At 50.3% G+C, this 20372-nt stretch overlaps 1 protein-coding gene across 1 annotated transcript; it reads left to right on the top strand.

Moving 5' to 3' along the window:
* The first annotated feature begins 1744 nt into the window (after positions 1 to 1744).
* SLA2 (Src like adaptor 2) lies at positions 1745 to 20372 on the top strand. Its single transcript, XM_065893534.1, has 7 exons — positions 1745 to 1835; positions 5853 to 5952; positions 6295 to 6381; positions 8092 to 8195; positions 18753 to 18902; positions 19663 to 19795; positions 20204 to 20372. The coding sequence occupies exons 1-7, from the start codon at positions 1745 to 1747 to the stop codon at positions 20370 to 20372; spliced, it is 834 nt and encodes a 277-aa protein (XP_065749606.1).

Raw genomic sequence — 20372 nt, 5'->3', positions numbered from 1 at the left:
TTGCCTGAGGTCACACAGCTCGAGCTTGGTTGGTCTGAATCACTCGTGCTCCCCAGGAGTGATCTCTCCCAGGGATTTTCTGGACCCCTGTCTGCATAGTTAAGCACAGAGCATGTGCCCCATACCCAAGGGGAAAAGACTATTGAAAAGCTGGCCTGAAGGGGTGCCTTGGCATTGAGGAAAGCAGAGACCCCTGGAGGTAGCAGCGCCATCTCGGGCCGCCAAGGCTTCAGGATCCCAAAGTCGGAGCAGGAAGTGGCTGCCGGGAGCCATTCCCTAATTGTGGGCCTGTTTTGTGTTAAAGAGCTCTCCTGTCCCGTGAATACGGAACTCCCCCGGGAGGCAGGAGCAAACATGCCGTCATCCGCATGTGGATGGCACGAGACTACAGACAGCTGTTCCATTCTCCAGGGCCGGATCCTTGCTCCTCAGACAGGAAGGCCCGTGAGGCCATGGGAGTCACTCCACCATCATGACGGACACCCGTCCTCACCCAGGTGTGGGAAAAGGGTCAAAGGCAAGGACGGAGCCTGCTATGTCCCTAAACTGGTATAATTATGCCTTGTCTCTAACGAAGAGACTGAAAACTGTCTGAAAGAATGAAACCATCTCCCTACAACATCTTAATACGTATAGTGTTTGAAAAAATTGGCATTACCCTGGAAACCTGGGAATTTAAATTATTCTAAGGATAAGACACCTGTCCAAAGAGCTGATAATCACTTCATCCGTTTAGATAATGTGTATCAAGTACCTTCCGTGGGTGAAAATACTGAGGAAATGGGCAGAGAGGTCCTTGTTCTCAACAAGCTATAAGATAATGACTCATTAAACAAGCACCCAAGTATGTGAATAATTAAAACTTGGGAAGAGCACAACAGGGAGCCCCGAGAGGGAGAAAAGGGAAGGTCCCCAGGAATGGCCTCTGGGGAAGTGACACTCGGAGCGTGAAAAAGGAAAAGCAGGCCCTGACCTGGCTCTTCACATGCGTTATCTCTCAGACCCGTATGGTGGGTGTTGTTATCCCCATTTTTCAGATGGGGAAATGGAGGCAAAGAGAGGGAAGTGGTTCGACAACCAATCCTGTAAAGGCTTGCAAGTCATCACTGTCGTACAGTCGCCCAGGCGTCTTACTTTGCCCTGTGACTCCAGTAACAGTGTGTTCAGTGTCACCTTAGCACGTGAGACATGCCAGCCAGCTCCCAAGCCCCCTCAGATCCCCCTTGCCCACCTAGCCGTGGGTCCCGGTGTGCCTAGAGTGAACTCTGTCCTGTCACTGGCCCCTGCCACCCAGTGGCAGAATGTGATCCCAGGTCAGGCAGTGGTTCTGAGTAGCCATAGGAATGATCAGCTAGGGCGGGGGGATTCGGGGAAAGCTTCCTGGAGAAGGGTGGGATCCAGACAGGCCCGAAGTGGAAAAAGGGTCTTCCAGTAATGGGAGGGGGCCTCACACACGCAAAGGCCCAGGAACAAAGAATGGAGCACGGCTACAGTGTAGAAGAGATGGGAGGCAAAGAAAACAGGGTCCGGTTTGCAGAAAGCCTTAACAGTCTGGTGGAGGGGCTGGAACCTGGTCCTGATGGGAGGGATCTCATTTGCTTGTGTCAGCAAGGAGGTCAGGAGGGCTGAGCTGGGGAGGGAGGGTGTCTGGGCACCAGGCTGGGAGCCGTGGCTCTGTCCCCATCACAGCATCTCTTTCAGATTTCTCTCGGTGATGCACTTCTGGGTGTTCTGCTAAGGAACGATGGGAAGTCAGCCCAGCAGGGGCAAAGCCCTTCCAAGCCCAAGCCTGAGCCCCTGTGTGCAAGGCCAGGGGCCTGAGCCCATGCAAGCAGGTAGGCCGAGGGCCCCGGGGCAGCCAGGCCCTTCCTGAGCAGCCACTCCAGCCTCAAGTATCAATGAGGACCTGCTGTATACCAGGACCTCCCCATGAACCACACAACCGGGGTCCCTGCTCTTATGAAGCGTACATATTAGTGGTCAGAACATTAAACCAGATGAACTAGAAAATGTGAGAGTGACCAGAACTAACCAGGAGCGTGTGATGGTCCCCCAGCCATCTCCCATGGCTTCCCTCCTCCTAAACCAGTTTATCCAGAGCCTGAGCTGCAACCCTAAGACCAACCCACATCCATAGCTCTCCAAAGCTGCACCGTCCATTACGATAGCCACTAGCCTTATGTAGCTATTTCAGTTTAAACAGAAGTTAATTAAAATAAAATTAAATGAAATATTCAGCTCCTCAGTAACACCAGCCATATTTTAAGTGCTCTCCAGCCATTTGAAGCTAGTGGCTACCTTATTGGGCAGTACAATTATAGGACATTGCCACTATCGCAGAAAGTCCTACTGGACAGAAATGCTCTTATCCTGAGAGGTGCTGTGAAATACTTGAAGCAAAATAGAGCTATGATGATTGGAAAAAATGAGTTCATGCAATGCATGGGCTGAACCTGTAATTGTGGTTTTCTGAGGCAGTCCTGACTAAAAAAATGCCAGTTTTTAGGACGACTAGACAATCAAAGTATCCTGCAATATCTAGTACTTTGATGTCAGAGCTACAGCCCCAGTTTGTTTCTTGTTCCCTGAAACAGCCCACAAATCCTTTCTCAAATCACATTCTGATTTGGTTTCGATAATGTATTTGTCAGGGTTCCCCAGAGAGACAGAACCAGTAGAATGTGTGTGTGCGTGTGTGTAAGAGAGAATTTATTTTAAGAAATCGGCTCACGCAGCTGTGGGGTGGCCAGTCTGAAGTCTGCAGGGCAGGCCAGAGGGCTGGAGACCCAGGGAAGAGTTGGTGCTGCAGAATTCCACAGTGGAGTCTGGAGGCAGGATTCTCCCTTCCTCAAAGGACCTCAGTCTTTTTCTCTTAAAATCTTCAACTGACTGGATGAGGCCCAGTCACACTGTGAAGGGTGATCTGCTTTATTCAAAGTCTACTGATTTAAATGTTAATCTCGTCTCAAAAATAGTGTCACAACAACATCTAGACTGGTGTTTGACCAAATATCTGGGTACTGTGGGCTAGCCACGTTGACGCATAAAATCAGCCATCAGAGATAACAAGATTACTCTAAACCAAGCAGCACTTCTAGGAGGAAGGATACAGACACACAGTTAACAGAAGTAGAAGACTGCAGAGCCACACTGGATATCTGTGTTTGGCAGGCTCTCCCCCAAACTGAAAAGTCCTCTGCAATGGCTGGGGCTTCCTTTCTGCTCCTCAGCCCCCATCCCCAATATCCACCTTTCTTTTTCTTAAATACTCTTATTTTTTATTAATTTTTTTTCTTTTTGGCCATGCTGCACAGCACGTGGGATCTTAGTTCCCCGACCCAGGATCGAACCCGCAGCCCCGTGTTGGAAGCGTGGAGTCTTAACTACTGGACGGCCAGGGAAGCCCCAATATCCTGCTCCTCTCTTTTAACGGCAGCCTCCCCTAGCCCCCTTGGTCATCGATCAGCACCCTGGACCCTGTAGGCTCCTGCTGGGGAGGCAGCTCCCTCCTAGCCACACCGAGAGTGTGCACCGAGAGCCTGGGGCCCAGCAGGCCCTGCAGGAAGAGATCTGGAAACCACACAGACCCCCACCTCATTTCCTCTGAATCTAGCCACAGGCAGCAGCCCCAGGGCTGCTCTGAGTCATGCCCAGGATGCTGAGGGGGTGACCCCCCGGCAGGTGTCCTGGGGCCCTCCTTGCCTGTGGGAACTGAGGGGCACTGTGTTCCCCTCTCTGTCAGGGTCTCCAGGGGACGAATGGGCTTCTCTCAGTACTTCTACCCCTGGTCCCAGCAGGAGCATGGATTCTGGGCAACTCCTTTGTCCATCAGCCTTGCATCCATCCAAAATCTACGAAGGTTCTACCCCATGCCAGGCCTTGTGCCAGGGCCGGGGGACACAGTAGTGGACAAGACGGACACAGTCCCTGTGTTCAGGGACAGTCAAACCTCAGAGACAGGTGCTAAACCAATAATCAGTTACAACTGTGTTAGATTTTGAGGACAGTGTTTTAAGGGACCCTGACCAAGAGGGTGTGCTGAGGGGCTCATCAGGGAAGAGACGTTTCATCCAAGGAGTGAAGGATGAAGGTGACTCAGCCGCCGGAGGGGACCCATCAGGGGGACAGCATGTGCAGCTCCGTGGCTCCTGGGGTGCAAGGCCAGGGCTTCCAGGAGGGCGAGGGGCCCTTCTGGCCACTGGCTCTGTTCTTGTCAGAGGACACCCTCCCCAGACTTACTTGTACCGTGTATTTGGGCATCAGGCAGGCATTTCCCTGCACCGAGGGATGGCCAGGCCCTACGTTCTGAGGAGCTCCTGTCGGGGGTCTCCATGTGTGTCTGGGAGGACATGTAGGAACTGGCCCATTTCCAGAATCACAGTCTCATTCTGCCCATGTCCCAGAGGCCCTCAGCCCACATAGTGTCCAGCTCTGTGTCTGCCCCACCCGTCCCCCGGGTCCTTGTCTGTCCTCTGCTCTCCCTCCCTCACTTCCTGGGGCCCCAGCTCTGTCTAGAGGGCCTCACAGAGGCCTCTCAGCCTCTGAGGAGCATCTGTGAGGCACATAAACCTTTCTTGCTGACCTCACTGCTTCTCATAGCCTAACGCAGAGACCCCTACTGAGATGGGGCCTAATGCAGAGACCCCTACTGAGATGGGGTAGGAGGAAGAGAAGGGAGGGCGCTGAGGGGTGGGTGAAGGGTGCTCTGCAGCCCGTGTGTTTTCAGGACAAGTAGGCCTGGACAGGCATCAGGAGGTCTAGATGGTCGGGGCAGGCTGGTCCCGGAGTTGGGGACGAGGGGATGAGCATTCTGTGCTAAGGGAGCCGCTTCCTGCCTGCTGTCCAACCTCTGAATTGGACCTCAAGGCCATCACGTGCTCAGGACCAGTCCTGGTGTGATGGGGTGGGGTGTGGCGGCTTGGTGTCCTGTCTCTGTGACTCCCTCTCTGAACGCCAGCCTCCTGGGGAGTCTGGGCCTTTCAGAGACGTGCTGCTGCTGTCCAGCCCAGTCCCCCGACCCTGGGCCCGTGGGAGGACAGGGACAGGGTGATGTGGCATAGGAGCTGTGCCCGCCCTCCCTGGCAGACTGCCCCGTGGAGCCTCGGTTGCCTTGCTGTGCAATGGGGCTGAATGGAGGTGACACATACAGCACCCGTCAGGCCCTGACACAGAGCAGGTGCTCAGGAAGAGGTGGCAGGTGTGTGACCAGGACACTTGACTGAGACACACATTCCTGCTGGGCGTCTGCTCTGGGCCAGGCCTGTCCCAGTGGGCCCTGGGGCTGCACCTCTTCTGAGGGGGCAGCACAGACCTACGCCTGTCGCTCTGGACAGAGGTCACAGGAGAGCCGCTCTGCCCACGTACACGGCACTCCAGAGTTACAAAGCCCGTCCAGGTCAGTGATTTCCTGGGCCCCTCTGGGAGCCCTCCCCCTCCCATGGCCGCCTCCCAGCCCCTCAAAGCTAGTCCATCTGGTGGCCACCTCATCGGTGCCTTTCAGAAGCTGAGCTCAGAGATCCAGGCTGATACCTGCTTAGAGCTGTCGGCTTTAAGCTTGCTGAATTCCTTTATCAGAATCTCCTGTGACGATCTGTATAAAAATGGGATTGTAGCCAGGAGCCCCACTCCTCTTGCCACACCAACCCTTTCCCCGAGGGGCCCCCAAGAGATGTCTGGGCACCCCCAGGGCTCTGCAGAGCCCTATGGAAAAGCATCAGATTCCGGGTTGCCATCCCAGGATCCCAGCAGACATGCCGCCCTAGGGTGCCCGTGGGAGGATTGATGGTGGGAGCCCAGCCTCCACTGGAACTCACGTCTGGCCAGAGGGTGACCATCTCTGTCCCTCCATCCAGAGAGGAGCAAGGCCAAAGCTGTGGCCTTGGGCAGTTTCCCGGTAGGCGAGCAGGCAGAGCTGTCTCTGAGACTGGGGGAGCCATTGACCATCATCTCTGAGTAAGTCCCCCCGAGGGCACGGGGTGGGGTGCTCTCTCCCCTCCCCCGATCCCCGAAGACGCATCAGTGGGAGGAGGGGCCCCTTCCAGGGGAAAAGAGCATATGGACTTTTGTGCTGAGCTTGGGAAAAGCAGTGGGTGTGCAGGGCCTTGCAGGGGGCCCTGAATCAGGCCATTCACTGCCCAGGAGGTACCCAGACTGGCTGGTGCAAGGAAACCTGGGAAACTCAGGAGGGATGGGTGGCCGCAGGACCTAACCTGGAGGGTCCTTGTGAATCCCAGATGAGCGGTGCCCAGGGCCTTGGCCCTTCTGAGAGGGGTCCCCTCGCCCTTCTCTCTCCAGGGATGGAGACTGGTGGACGGTGCTGTCGGACATCTCAGGCAGAGAGTACATCTTCCCCAGCATCCACGTGGCCAAAATCTCCCATGGGTGAGTTCACACCCCAGGCCCTGCCTCTGGGGAGCTTCCTGCTTTCTCCTCCCACAAGTGTAGTTCTTCACACCCAGTCTTATGCTGAGCAAAGCTGGGGTCAGGGGAAAATCAGGCCCAGACCCTGCCCTCCAGAGGAGCTGACGACTGACTCAGGTCAGCCTGTGAGACATGGGAGCCCAGAGGAGAGGGCTTGGCAAGGCCTCATGGAGATGTGGCACCTGGGCTTTGGAGGGTGGCCGGGAATCTGGTGGTGGAGAATGCTGGAAGGGACTTGCAGGAGGTGGGGACAGCCTGCATAAATGTCCCCAGAGAGCCTCCTCGGGCTGCCCTTCCAAGAGGCACTTCCTCAGGAGGGCTGGACTCGGGGACGCAGGGTCTCTCAAAAAGTATGAGCCATCCCTTGCCCAGAGTAAGTGACAGACTGACTCCAGAGCAAATTCTATGTCAAGAGAGAAAGGCAGTGAATAACCTGGAGCCAGGGACATGTCACTGTGTGTGCTGTGACAGCCACGCTTCAGTTCTGAGGAAAAGCACGGCTCCCACACTGGATGGCCTTCCTTTCTGAAGCTCGTGGTATGTCTGGCTCTGAAGCAACATAGGATCCTGAGACATGTGGACACATCACAGAATCAGCTCGCGTCTCCCAGTGGTCTGGGCCTGCGGGGCAGGGTTTTGCCTCCACAGCCTGGCGTGAAGTTTAAACAGAGGAAACACCGACTACCTCTAAGAGTCCCCTTTCCTTGCCTGTGCTTCATTTATAGCCTCGATTTTCATAAGTCGTATGAATGGTGTATTTTATTTACTATAAAACTAGGCTCAGTTTGCTGCTGGCCCCAAGAGAATCACAGCTTCTCTACTTTATTTACTTGGAATCAACTCAGCCCTGACTCTGGCATTTCACAAAATGACAGGGAGGCAACCATTTCCATCAAATTGGCTTCTGGAGGCTTTGCCTGGGACCCCCGGACATGACTCTGGGGACAGTGAGAAGCTGAGGGACTGTAAACCAAAACATTCCTGTGCGACTCCGTGAACTTCTCACTGCAGTGAAGTCCTTCGTGGACGCACATAGGTGAGGGATTAAGTGAAGAGAGAAAAGGAAGGTGTGGGCTCGGAGTTATCAACAGTCCCAGCATTGGAAGAGGCACGTATGGCTGTTGATGGGCTACGTGATTTTTTTCCAAAATTTTAGAATGTCTTGAACATTCTAGTTCCAAACTTTCTACCCACACATAAGCTACAGTGGAAGTTAGATTTCAGTGATAATGAGTAGATGTTCACCTGCATACCTTTTGGCTACAAAGTTAAACTTTAAACTGTTGAAATAAAATATTTACCAAAACTAAAAAAAAAGAGAGAGGCAATTCTTGGAGAGGTGAAGGCTTAGACAGGTGAGTGGATGGTGTAGGGGTGCTGGGGGGACTGGGCAGTGAGAGGAGAGGGTCTGGGATCACCCAGACCCTGGCCACTTGGGAATGAGATCTTTAGTTAGAAAAGGCTGGGGCTGACCCCATGAGATGGTCCTGGCTCCAGGGACCTCGGAGGACAAGGACAAAGCTGGGGGCCCTGAGAGACCTGAGGCCAGCTCTTCATGGGACGTTTGGAAGTCTGAGGCCCACAGAGGGAAGAGAGGTTCCAGTAGAGTCTTGGGCCACCCAGCCCCAGGCTGACCCCCGACCCTCTCTCTGCTCATCTCCCCGCCCCCAGGTGGTTGTATGAGGGCCTGAGCCGGGAGAAAGCTGAGGAACTTCTGCTGCTGCCTGGAAACCCAGGAGGGGCCTTCCTCATCCGGGAGAGCCAGACCAGGAGAGGTGGGTAAGCTCAGCCTGCCATGGGCTTTTCCCTTTCATGCCAAGAGCCAGGTGTGATGTGACTTGGGGATAGAGGTAGGAGGCCACATGTGGAGGGCTGGAGACCTGGCCTTGGAGTCGGGCAGTCTGGCTGACTGACCACATGTTGCTGCCGTGAGAGCCTATCAACAATGGGGCAGGGCTTCCCTGGTGGCGCAGTGGTTGGGAGTCCGCCTGCCGATGCAGGGGACACGGGTTCGTGCCCCGGTCCGGGAAGATCCCACATGCCGCGGAGCGGCTGGGCCCGTGAGCCATGGCCGCTGAGCCTGCGCGTCCGGAGCCTGTGTTCTGCAACAGGAGAGGCCACAACAGTGAGAGGCCCGCGTACTGCAAAAAAAAAAAAAAATGGGGCAATAACCTGCATTTCTAAAAGTGGTGTGAATTGCCCACGGGAGGGATCCAGCTCAGCCAACACTTTAGCAACCAGGACTCGTAACAGAGTATAGTCACAGGATTTCTCTGCCTTGACCAGCAATGATTTCTCCCTCCCCAAGACACAGCATGACCCTGATCTCTTGACAGGTCTCTGTGCTTTGGGTCACCAGCCAGTCGGAGCCAGAAAACCCACTAGGAGTCACCTCATGACCTTCCTCTCTGTGCTGTGCAGATGGGGAAACAGAGGCCCACAGAGGGATAGGGACATGTCACACTGCACGTTCATATGGGACTTCTCCCACCCCAGGTGCAAACAAAACACGAAGTCGAGTCTGTCTCTGATGCCCCTGCTTCTCTCTGAGCTGCCCTGAGTCCCTTACAGCAGGGACAGAGAGGGACGTTGAAGGAGTGGCAGTGCCCTCGTTTATGTTAGGCTCTGTAAATGCCTTCAAACAACCCTGTGGGGATTGTACTTCCAATGTCCCCATTTTACAGATGAGGAACTGGAGATTTTGGGGAAGAGAAAGGATTTGCCTGGGGAGACACAGCTAATAAGTGCAGAGCTGGGATTCAAACCCCGCTGAGGTTCATCGCACTTCAGACACCCAAGAGAGGCCCACCTGTGACAGTAATGGTAGCATTACAAGCACAGGGGCAGACTAGGGAGAAGCTGTTCAGGAGTGAGGACGGGCTGCCTGTGCTTCCCTTAACTGAACTCACTTTGATGCATCATCAGGGTCCTTTGCTCTCTACTCAGTCTCCCTCCTGGGGCCCCTTCCAGTGCGTGTCTTTGCCTCTCCTTCCCTTCCTTTGGGAGCCCCCTGGGTTGACCTCTCCCCAGCCCCTCCTACTATTTTCCAGGCAGTGCCAGCATCTCTCACATACACCCATAGGCAGGCCAGGGTGGGGGGCTGGCTCAAGTGCAACAGCTACAAACAGGAAACCATAGCGGTGCTGTTGGGGGCGGGGGCACTGTAGACGGGGCCCCAGTGAGTGTGAGAAGCCACAGGAAGTGCTCCGTGCTCAGCTGCCCCTCCCACACCCCTTCTCTGGCCTGGTTCAACCCCAAGAGCATAGTGACCGAAACTTATTGCCTCTCTGAGCCCCTTTTCTAAGAAGGCACATATACAAGAGGAACTGGTGGAGAAATAAAAGAGAAAGCAGATAAGAATCCATAGGATCTTTTTTTTTCCTTGCAGTTTTATTGAGACATAATTGATACACAGCACTGCATAAGTTCAAGGTGTAAAGAATCCATAGGGGGCTTCCCTGGTGGTGCAGTGGTTGAGAGTCCGCCTGCCGATGCAGGGGATACGGGTTCGTGCCCCGGTCCGGGAGGATCCCACATGCCGTGGAGCGGCTGGGCCCGTGAGCCATGGCCACTGAGCCTGCGCGTCCGGAGCCTGTGCTCCGCGGCGGGAGAGGCCACAGCAGTGAGAGGCCCGCGTACCACAAAAAAAAAAAAAAAAAAAAAAGAATCCATAGGATGTTTAAGGATCCACAAAATTGCTGGGATTAAGGTTAGATTTGACTCTGAGGTTCCCCATAGCAACACCAAAAAGGGATAGATCAGAATGCAGCTCTCATTATCGAAAAAGGAAGAATTTGCCAATTCTGCAGGAAAGGCAATTTCCCAGTACTAATTTCTAATCTCTCATCCTGGGCTTCCTTTTGGAGAGTGTTTGTTAAGCTGCAGGTTACAACCCATTTGTGGACCAAGAAATCAGTTTGGTTCAGTGGTCATAGACCAGTGGGTCTCAAACCTGGGTGGGCATCAGAACACCTGGAGCGTTTGTTAAAACAAAGAACTGGTCCAGCTTTAAGAACCACTGATCTAGACCTTGGCTGTGTGTTGGAATCATCTGGGGGAGATTTATAAATTACTGATGGCTGCGCCCCACCCCCAGAGTTTCTGATTTAATTGGTCAGGGGTGTGGCCTGGGCCCTGGAAGCTACAAGAGCCCCCCAGGTGATTCTGATGTGTAGCCAAGGTTGAGACCCATTGGTTTAGTGGATCTGGACCAGGGAGCGTTGAAAGTGAAATATAGCTGAAAACATTAGGATGCATCACTGGGGTTGGGGAAAATGTTGCTTCACCAAACTTTTTGTTTCCGATAATTTTAAGTGTGTTCTGGGTCACTGTAAAATTTCATATGTGGTTTGTGGTCAAAAAAAGTTTGACACTAAATCTGTACGGGCCCGCGTGACGCCACAGGATGGTGGTTCACAGGAATTGTCAGGGGATCGTCTTGCTGATGCACTCTTAGGCCCCGCCGCAGACCTGCCAAATCAGACTGCTGGGTACAGAGGTCAGAAATCTGCTTCCTTCACAAGCTCTCCGGATGGTTCTCATGTTCTTTTAAGTTTGAAAACACAGTTCCAGTCTAGGGAACCCAAATTAAGTAATGAGAGACAATGTTTTTCATGTTTACATAATGCATCTTGTCATATATAACGGTAATTAACTGTTGACCGAGTGAGTGATATCAGGATCAGCTCTTCTTTGGCCCAAGATCCAGACGTACCTGTGGGAAGAAAATTCTGTAGGGGCTTTGAGCCTGTGGGTGGACCAAGGCGGAAGGCCTGGGGCCACTGAGCTCCCAAGAACACTACTCAAGAGTCTGGAGGGGGAGGGGAAGAACCCCCATCTTCCCCAGAGTCCCTCTGGCATACCTGGTTGTGTTCTAGGCCTGGGGGGAGCCATGGCAGGGCCCAAGTCAGGCCGAAAACCTTGGTGTGTGAAGGGGCACAAAGCGTTTGTGGAGGTCCCAGGACTGCTCCAGAGGTCAGCGCCAGGGCCAGACCCCTAGAGCGTCACCCTCTTGCCTTCCTGCTGTCCTACTATGTGTCTGTGCTGTGTTGAGCACTGCAAGAGAGACTGATGAGCAAGACACGCTTCCTGCCCCTGAGGGACTCACCTCTATGATCCTGTCGGAGGCGGAGAAGCACTTCAAAGCATCTCCTCTGAGTCAGGCCTGATAAGTTGTGATTCCTGCCCTCAGGCTTCAGTCAGTCAAGGGTCCAAGGTGCAGCATCCTCGAGGCTATCAGCTTCTTAGGGGTCTCAGAAGAAGTTCAGAGGGTCCTGCTAGACCTACGTCCCCCAAACAGGTTTTAACGTGCTCCCTCACACCACTGTGGACCCCTCCCCTCCTCCCGGCATCCTCATCAGAACACCTGGGAGAACATGGCTCCTGAGCCCACAGGTCACTGCAGGCCAGGGTGTGACACTGGCTAAGGCTGCTGGAGCTTTCTGGAATCCGCGACCTCATACTTTCCTTGCCTTTTTCCCACTGGGTCTCCCTCCAGGCCCTGCACCCAGCCTTAGCTCCTACCATTCCTTCCCACAGCCTGCCTCTGGCCCACTGCCCACCAGAACACTCCTTGAATGAACACACCTTGTTCTTTCCACTGCTGCATCCTTGCACACGAGCCTCCCTCAGGGCCTGGAAAGCCCTCTCCTCCAGTCCTCCACTTGGCCAACTCACACTGATCCTTCTCGACCCATTGCCATGCCATTTCCCCAGGTTATTTGTCACTCTTTGCTCTCAACTCCCACAGCATCCTGAAAAGACCTCTTCTGTAGCTGCAATAAACTTATTTCTTAAAACAAAGTCAGGGTATGCGGTCTAACAGCAGGGGAACTAAATACTTGAGATGAGGACCATAAAGGAAGATTCTGGCTGAGGGATGTGCTGAGGGACAGTATTTCTTTCCCCGGAGTATGAAGATCTGATTACCTGTGTCTGGGGCTAGTGCAGTGCCAGCTTGTAGTAAGTGTTCAACAGATGTTTACTGTATAAATGGATGAGTAAATGAGTGCATGTATGTACGTTGAGGGGAGGAGAGAGGATGAAGAGCTGGGGTAGGGTAGACTGACCCCCAACACCATCTGTGCTCACAGCGGTAGGAGTGCATATGGTGGCAAGGACTCCTCAAGTCTGCTTGTATCATGGCCGTGTCCAGTGTTTATCACAGAGACTCAGTAATTCATTCAACAAATAAATACTGCATGGTGACTCTGTGCCAGCCACTGTTCTAAGTGCTGGGGATTCAACAGTATAAAAAGCACCAATAAAGAGGTTAAAAAAAGAGCAAAATCCCTGCCCACAATCTAGTTGGCAATGTGCATAGTGAACAAACAGTAATTGAGCAACTGATCAAGGCAAGTGCCACAAAGAAACAATAAAGCGACAGTTAAGAGGAACAGAGGAACATCCTCAGCAGGAGGCAGGTGTGCCTGGAGCAGATCCAAGGTCACCGGAAGTCAGGTCATGCAAGGCCTTTCCAGGGTGAGAGCTTCAGATTTATTTTAAGTGTTGACAGGGAGGGTTCTAAGCAGGGGAGTGACATGATCTGATCCCTCTACGCTGCAAAGAGAGGATTTGGCAGGGGATGAGGCGGAAGTGGGGAGCCACACGGGAAGTTGTTGCAGGCGAATAAGAAGTGGTTAGATTCCGGATATGTTCTGAATGCAGCCAGTAGGGTTTTCTGTGGGGCTGGATGGGAGGTGAGGGAGAATGGAAGCTGCCAGGGATGATGCCGGGGTTAGGAGCTTAGTAATGAATGGATTGTGCTGCTGTTTTCTGAGATGGGAAGATGGTGGGCAGATAAATTAGGACGATCCCTTGTGAGGCTCACAGTTGGTTATATGGTGGGGTGGGGTAGTGTTGAGGGACAGAGGATGGGAGAATAGGACCTTTGGTGCTAGCAGTTGTGTCTGGGCAAGCCTAGAGCTGGGGTTTCTACCAGGCAGAGAAGGTGTTCTGGAGAGGAGTTGTCTGAGTAGGAACTGAGTTGTAAAAGGAAGGCTGGCGGTTACGCAGGTGGAAGAGTGTTCCATATAAAGGGAACAGCGTGAACAAAGAACCAGAGAACTGATAAGGGGCACTGGATGCTTGCTATGCGCCAGAAACTGCTAAATGCTTTACCTACTTTACCACCTGAATCTTTGCGGCAATCTATTGAGGCGGGGACAATCATTATCCCCCTTTAGAAAGGAAGAAACAGATCTGAGAGGTCAACTAATGTGTCTTAGACACACAGGTAGGGTTATAGAATGTAGGGGTGTTATAGTGTGTGACTCTGGGTGGGATATGAAACCAGGGAGTCTGAGTTTAAAAGATGTCCTGGAGGGCTTCACTGGTGGCGCAGTGGTTGAGAGTCCGCCTGCCGTTGCCGGGGACACGGGTTCGTGTCCCGGTCCGGGAAGATCCCACATGCCGCGGAGCGGCTGGGCCTGTGAGCCATGGCCGCTGAGCCTGCGCGTCTGGAGCCCGTGCTCTGCAACAGGAGAGGCCACAGCAGTGAGAGGCCCGCATACCGAAAAAAAAAAAAAAAAAAGATGTCCTGGAACTGGGAGCCAGCCATAGATATCCGGGGCCGGCTGAGCAGCAGTGAGAAGGAACAGCAGGATAGCAGGCACACAGGGCAGTCAAAGGTGGCCTTGGTAGGTGACCTGTCCCCACAGCAGGGTAGACAACCCCACATGGGCTTAACAGAGCTTGCTTATATCTCTGAGTCTACCAGTCAGATCCTCAGTGTAGCTGTGAGGATCCCTCCTGGTTCTAGTAACTGTGATGACAGTGGCCAGGGTGGGGTGGCTGGAGAACCAGGCCCCATAGAGGGACTTGGTCACTTAGTTCAGCTGGTTGGTTGGCTTCCAGGGCCTAGTTTCAGATATGTATCCCTTTCCGAACCACAGAGCTTTTTCAGTGTCACAGCACAGCTCCAGAAGAGATTCTTCTTAAAGGTACAGAGTCAAGGAGTCTCCAGAGTCATGTAGAAAACAATGAAAAGGAAGCAAGGACCTTACTCCATACTTCTCAAAGTATATTGACTTCGTATCCTGTAGCCTTGCTAAATTCACTTATTAGTTCTCGTCGCTTTTTTGTAGGTTCCTTAGGATTTTCTACATCTATGATCACACGTTATCTATAAATATAGTTTAACTACTTATTTTCCAATTCATATACCTTTTTTTTTTCCTTGCCTTACTGCACTGGACCTCTAGTATAACAAGTAAAGTGGTAAGAACATTCTTGCTTTGTTCTTAGAAGGAAAAATTCAGTCTTTCCCATTAAGTATGATGTTACTTATAGATTTTTCACAGATGCTCTATGTCAGGTTAAGAGGAAGTACCCTTCTGTGGTAGGCAGACTAGCCTCCCCAAACGATGTCCAGGTCCTAATCCCTGAAACATGTGAATATGACTTACCTTACATTGCAAAAGAGAGTTTGTAGACGTGATTAAGGATTTTGAGATAGGAAGTCTGTCGTGGATTATCCAGATGAGCCCAATGAAATCACAAGGGTCTTTATAAGATGGAGGCAAGAGGGTAAGAGTTTGAGAGATTGGAAGATGCTATGCTGCTGGCTTTGAAGATGGAGTAAGGGGCCATGAGCTAAGGAATGCTGGGGGCTTCTAGAAACTGAAGAGGCAAAGAGACAGACATTCCTCTAGAGCCTGCAGAAGAAATACAGGCCTGCTGATACCTTGATTTTAGTTTAGTGAAACCTGTTTTAGATTTATGACCCCCAGAATTGTAAGATAGCACATTTTTTGTTGTTTTAAACCACTATATATATGGTAATTTGTTATAGCAGCAATAGGAAATTATTACACCTTCTATTTGTAGTTTTCTTTTTCTTTGTTTTTTAAAAATCATGATGCGTGTTGAATGTTGTCAAATTTTTCTACATTTCTGCAGGTGATCATGCTTTTTCTCCTCTATTCTACTAATTTAGTGAGTTAACACTGACGTCCAATTTTTAAATCAACTTGTATTCCTGGGATAAAGCCAATTTAGTCATAATGTATTTTTTTATACATTGCTGGATTCAGTTTGCTAACAGTGTGTTAAAGATTTTTTGTGTCTACATGTATGAGGTATATTGGTCTATAGTTTTCTCATGTTTTTGTCTTTTTTTTTAGCAAGTTAATTGCTGGCCTCATAAAATGGGTGGGGAAATGTTATCTTCTCTATTTTCTTAAAGAGTTTGTATAAAATTGTTATTATTTCTTCTTTAAATGTTTGATAGAACTCACTAGTGAAGCCATCTGGACCCAGAGTTATCTTTCCAGGAAGTTTTTTTTTAGGAAGTTTTAAAATTATGAATTCAATTTCTGCAATAGATATGGGTCTATTCAAATTTTCTATTTCTTGTGTCAGTTTTAGTAATTTGTGTCTTTTAAGGAATTTGTCCATTTCATCTAAGTTGTAGAATTTATTGGCATAAAGCTGTTCACAGTATGCCCTTATCCTTTTAATGTGTGTAGGATCTATAGCGATGTCCCCTCTTCATTCCTGATGTTGGTAATTTGTGTGTGTGTGTGTGTGTGTGTGTGGTGTTTCTTTTTCTTTCATCAGTCTAGTTTGAGCTTTATCAATTTTATCAACCTTTTCAAAGAATCAGCATTTGATTTTTCTCCATTGTCTTCTATTTATTTTATTTTTATTTCCTTCCACTTAAATTTATTCTTTTTCTAGCTTTTTAAAGTAGAAACTTTATTTTATGCCTTCTTTTCTTCAAGTGTAAGATTTAAAGCTAAAAATATACCTTTAAGTCCTGATTTAGCTGAGCTCACAAATTTATTTAAATTTATTTATTTAGTTTAAAATATTTTCTAATTTTGCTTATGATTTCTTCTTTGATCCCTGGGTTATTTCCAAGCATCTGGGGCTTTTCCATATGTCTTTTTGTTATTAATTCATAATTCTGTGTGGTCAGAAAACAAACCTTTAATTATTTCAATCCTTTTACATTTCTGTTTTTACGGCCCAGTCTATAGTCTGCCTTGAATATTCCATGGGCTCTTGTTGGGCCCAAGGTTTGTTAATTAAGTCAAATGGGCTGACTGCATTGTTCAACTCTTCTATATGCCTGTTGATTTTCTATCCTATCAAGTACTAAGAGAGGAGTGTTGAAATCTCCAATTATGATTATGGACATCTATTTTTTCTGTTAATACTGTTGGCTTTGCTTCTATATTTTGAAACTCTATAACTGGGTGCATACAAATTCAGGATATCCTCTTATCTCTGGTAATACCCTTGGTCTTGAGTTCTACTTTTCTGATATTATCACTCCAGTTTTCCTATGATTAATGTGTGCATGATACATATTTTTCACTTTTAGCCTGTGTTTTAATATTCAAAGTGTGTTTATCATGTAGTTGGGTCTTGCTTTTTAAAACACAGTTTGAAAATCTCTGCCTTTTAATGGAGTATTTAGACCACTTCCTCAAAGTAAAAGCTTCCTAAAACTGAGCACTGCCTGTGGTTTGGGAAAGTCACTCCTGCATTTTGTTGGCATTCCACAGGGAAAGGTTAAGTGACAGGGTCACTGGCTCTTCCTCCAGGTTCTCTGTGCCTGTTTTCTCATCTGTAAACTGGGGATAACTGTACCTACCTCACAGGGTGGTTATGAGAATTAGACGAGATAGTCCATATAAAAAGTGCATAGTAAGCACTCAATAAATGAAAGCTACAGATAGCTTTAAATAATTAGATAGTAATAATAGGTTATTACTGTTATTCCACTAAGCACCCTCTTCCCATTTGGCTTTGATGAAGTGTTAAGAAATGAATCCCACTTGACAGTTATAAAGAGCACTCATCTGCTGAAAGCTACTGCTGGAGGCCTGATTTTATGTAGTTATATAGTTATGATTTTATAGTCTTTTCTCTCTATTCATTTTCAGCCATGTGCTTTTCCTCTTCTAGCCAGTTATCCTTTTTTTAAATTAAAAATTTCGTTGAAACCTATCAAACTGTACACTTTAAACATATGCATTTTATTTTATATAAATTATACCTCAATAAAGTTGATTTTAAAAACTAAAACAGGGAGTTCCCTGGTGGCCTAGTGGTTAGGATTCTGGGCTTTCACTGCCGAGGCCCGGGTTCAATCCTGGTCTGGGAACTGAGATCCCACAAGCCACGCAGCTCGGCCAAAAAAAAGAAACAACTAAAAACTGGAAAAATTCTGTCACTTGCATCAGTGAGTATAATATTCATGTATAGGTTTAAGACTAATAACAGGGACTTCCCTGGCAGTCCAAGTGGTTAAGACTCTGTGCTTTCACTGCAGGGAGTGTGGGTTTGATCCCTGGTTGGGGAACTAAGATCCCAGTCCCTTTGAAGCCCTTTGCCTGCTTCACTGTGTTAATCAGTTACTTTTCCTCATGGTTTTTTCTTTTCCTGGTTGTGCCAGGTCTTACTTGAGGCAGGTGGGCTCCTTAGTTGCAGCTCACCAGTTCCTTTTAGTTGCGGCGCATGTGCTCCTTAGCTGTGGCATGCAGACTCTTAGTTGTGGCATGCATGTGGGATCTAGTTCCCTGACCGGGGACTGAACCCGCTTCCCCCGCATTGGAAGGTGGATTCTTAACCATTGTGCCACCAGGGAAGTCCCTTCTTCATAGTTCTGCCATACACGCATCCCGATGCAGTAGTCTCGGCTGCCTCTGAACTTTGAACGTATGCCTCTGTGACTTGCTGTTTCTGCTCGTTGTTTTAAACCTTCATCTAGGCTGATGTGTGTAGTGGTTATTAACTTTTACTGCTGAACAGTGTCACATTCTAGAATCTACCATCCTCTCGAGTCCATACGGGCTGTTTGCAGTTTGGGGCTTTTCCGAACAATGCTGCTCTGAATACTTTTGTTCATGTGTTTGCAAGGCATCACGCTGGGATGGAACGGCTGGGTTGTGAGGCTATGAGCATGTTCAACTCGACTAGTTAATGCCAGCTGTTTCCAAAGTGGCTTATACAATTTATCTTTCCACCAGCAGGGTAAGAATTCCTTTCTCCACATCCCTGCTGACACATTTTCACATCCTAACACTTCTGCCCACTTGAGTCTTTATAATAACAGCCAACACTTAATGCTCACTTAAACTGTGGCAGGCCCTGTTCTGAGCCCTGTGTGCATGACCTTGTTTCCTCCTCACGAGAGCCCTAGCTATGATGAGTGTGTTGTCATTTATGAGCAAGAGAGCAAGTCTCTGTCCCTCCCTTCCCCCTTCCCTCGTTTGGGCCCAGTGCCCACTCTCTGTGGCCATTTCATGTCTTCCTTCTCCCATCCTGGGCTGGGCTTGGTCCCAGCATGGCCTTAATCCCACCCCGGACCCTTTCCTTCTCAGGCTGTTACTCCCTGTCGGTCCGCCTCAGCCGCCCTGCATCCTGGGACCGGATCAGACACTACAAGATCCAACGCCTTGACAATGGCTGGCTGTACATCTCACCACGCCTCACCTTCCCCTCACTCCAGGCCCTGGTGGACCATTACTCTGGTATGGCCATCCCCTACCTCCGTGAGAACAGACTGGGATGTGGGTCTTTGGGGAAGATAGTCATACCCTCGGACACTTTGCCTGCCGGAGAATATCTAGGCAGAAGAGGGACCTCCCCTCTCTCCATGCTAGTCCCTGTGCCAAGACACACAGCCCGGAAGCCCCAAGTTCATCTCGTGCCAACAGAGCCACGGAGGTGTCCCGTGTTAGTGCAGGCCAGTGCCTCACCCACCACTGTGGTTCTGAGTCAAAGTCCCTAATGGTTGGCACAGTTCTCTCCACAGGAACAAGGCCCAGAGCTGTTGCTATCGTGGAATTCAGTTGATTCTCAGCATTTTCTGGTGCCTGTTCTGTAACAGGCACTGCAGCCACTACAGCAGAGTGTCAGAGAAGCAGAGAGGAAAGACTACTACTGGGAAAACTGATCGGGGGATTTCAGGACAGTCATTCCATGCAGCAGATACTGACAGAACAAGTAGAGACTGATCATCCCTTAGCTTTCTTCTTTCCAAAGCGCTTTTCTAACCAGAAACTGGGGCTCAAAGAGGTCCATCAACTTACCTGAAATCACACGGTAAATTAAGTCTCCCGAAACCTAGCCAAGAATGACCTTTGACCGCATGTCAGCTTCCAGATTAACAGCCTGGGGCTCATGCTCCCACCTGCCAAGTGTGGAAAGCTGTCAGGGTGAGGGTGGAGTTGTTGGGGAGGAAGGCAGGGCTGGGGCCAGCCATGTCAGGGGTCTAGGTCTCTTCCTCAGAGCTGGCGGATGACATCTGCTGCATACTCAAGGAGCCCTGTGCCCTGCGGAGGGCCAGCCCACCCCCCGGCAACTCCATACCTCTACCTGTGACTGTGCAGAGGACACCACTCAATTGGAAAGAGCTGGACAGGTGAGAAGCCCCTGGAACGTGAAGGCAGAACAAAGGAGACTTAGAAGGACCCACCCCTGGGAACCCAGAATGAGCTTGTCACCTTCAGGGACACCTGGGAGCCAATAAGCGTTGACTGAACTCAGGCCAGCCCAGGCTCAGCAGGTCTGCTGCGGGGACTAGCAGGGAGGCCAAAGTAGGCATGGATATGGGGTATGCCTGGGCACCAAGGTGGCCAGGATGGAAGGTCAGACAAGATGGGGTACAACAGAGAGCACCAGTCCTGAGTGAAGTGAAGGGGAGTTTGATCTGACTAGGAACAGGGAACCACTGTGAGTTTTTCAGCAGGTTTTGAGAACAGGGAACCATGTGGTAGGTGCATGGAGGAGGGTGAGGCTCCCTGATGCAACTCTTTCCCCCTCTCCACAGCTCTCTCCTGTTCTCTGAAGCATCTGCCACAGGGGAGGAGTCCCCCCTCAGTGAGGGACTCCGGGAGGCCCTTAGCTCCTACATCAGCCTGACGACTTATGACATCTCCTTGGACGATGCCAAGGCCCAAAGCAGAGGCCGAAAGGGGAACCAAGGCTGCAGCACCTAG

Source organism: Phocoena phocoena, chromosome 15 (assembly GCF_963924675.1).
Source record: "Phocoena phocoena chromosome 15, mPhoPho1.1, whole genome shotgun sequence".
NCBI classification, from domain to species: domain Eukaryota; kingdom Metazoa; phylum Chordata; class Mammalia; order Artiodactyla; family Phocoenidae; genus Phocoena; species Phocoena phocoena.
The sequence above is the reverse complement of the archived record's forward strand: the minus strand, read 5'-3'. Positions and strand labels throughout refer to the sequence as shown.

What these genes read in the sequence shown, in the direction of transcription:
- SLA2 (XM_065893534.1), top strand. Translation starts at nt 1,745, where the DNA reads ATGGGAAGTCAGCCCAGCAGGGGCAAAGCCCTTCCAAGCCCAAGCCTG. An exon ending in GGAGAGCCAGACCAGGAGAG is followed by an intron (nt 8,196 to 18,752) that starts GTGGGTAAGCTC and finishes TTTCCTTCTCAG; the next exon opens with GCTGTTACTCCCTGTCGGTC. An exon ending in CCTGGTGGACCATTACTCTG is followed by an intron (nt 18,903 to 19,662) that starts GTATGGCCATCC and finishes TCTCTTCCTCAG; the next exon opens with AGCTGGCGGATGACATCTGC.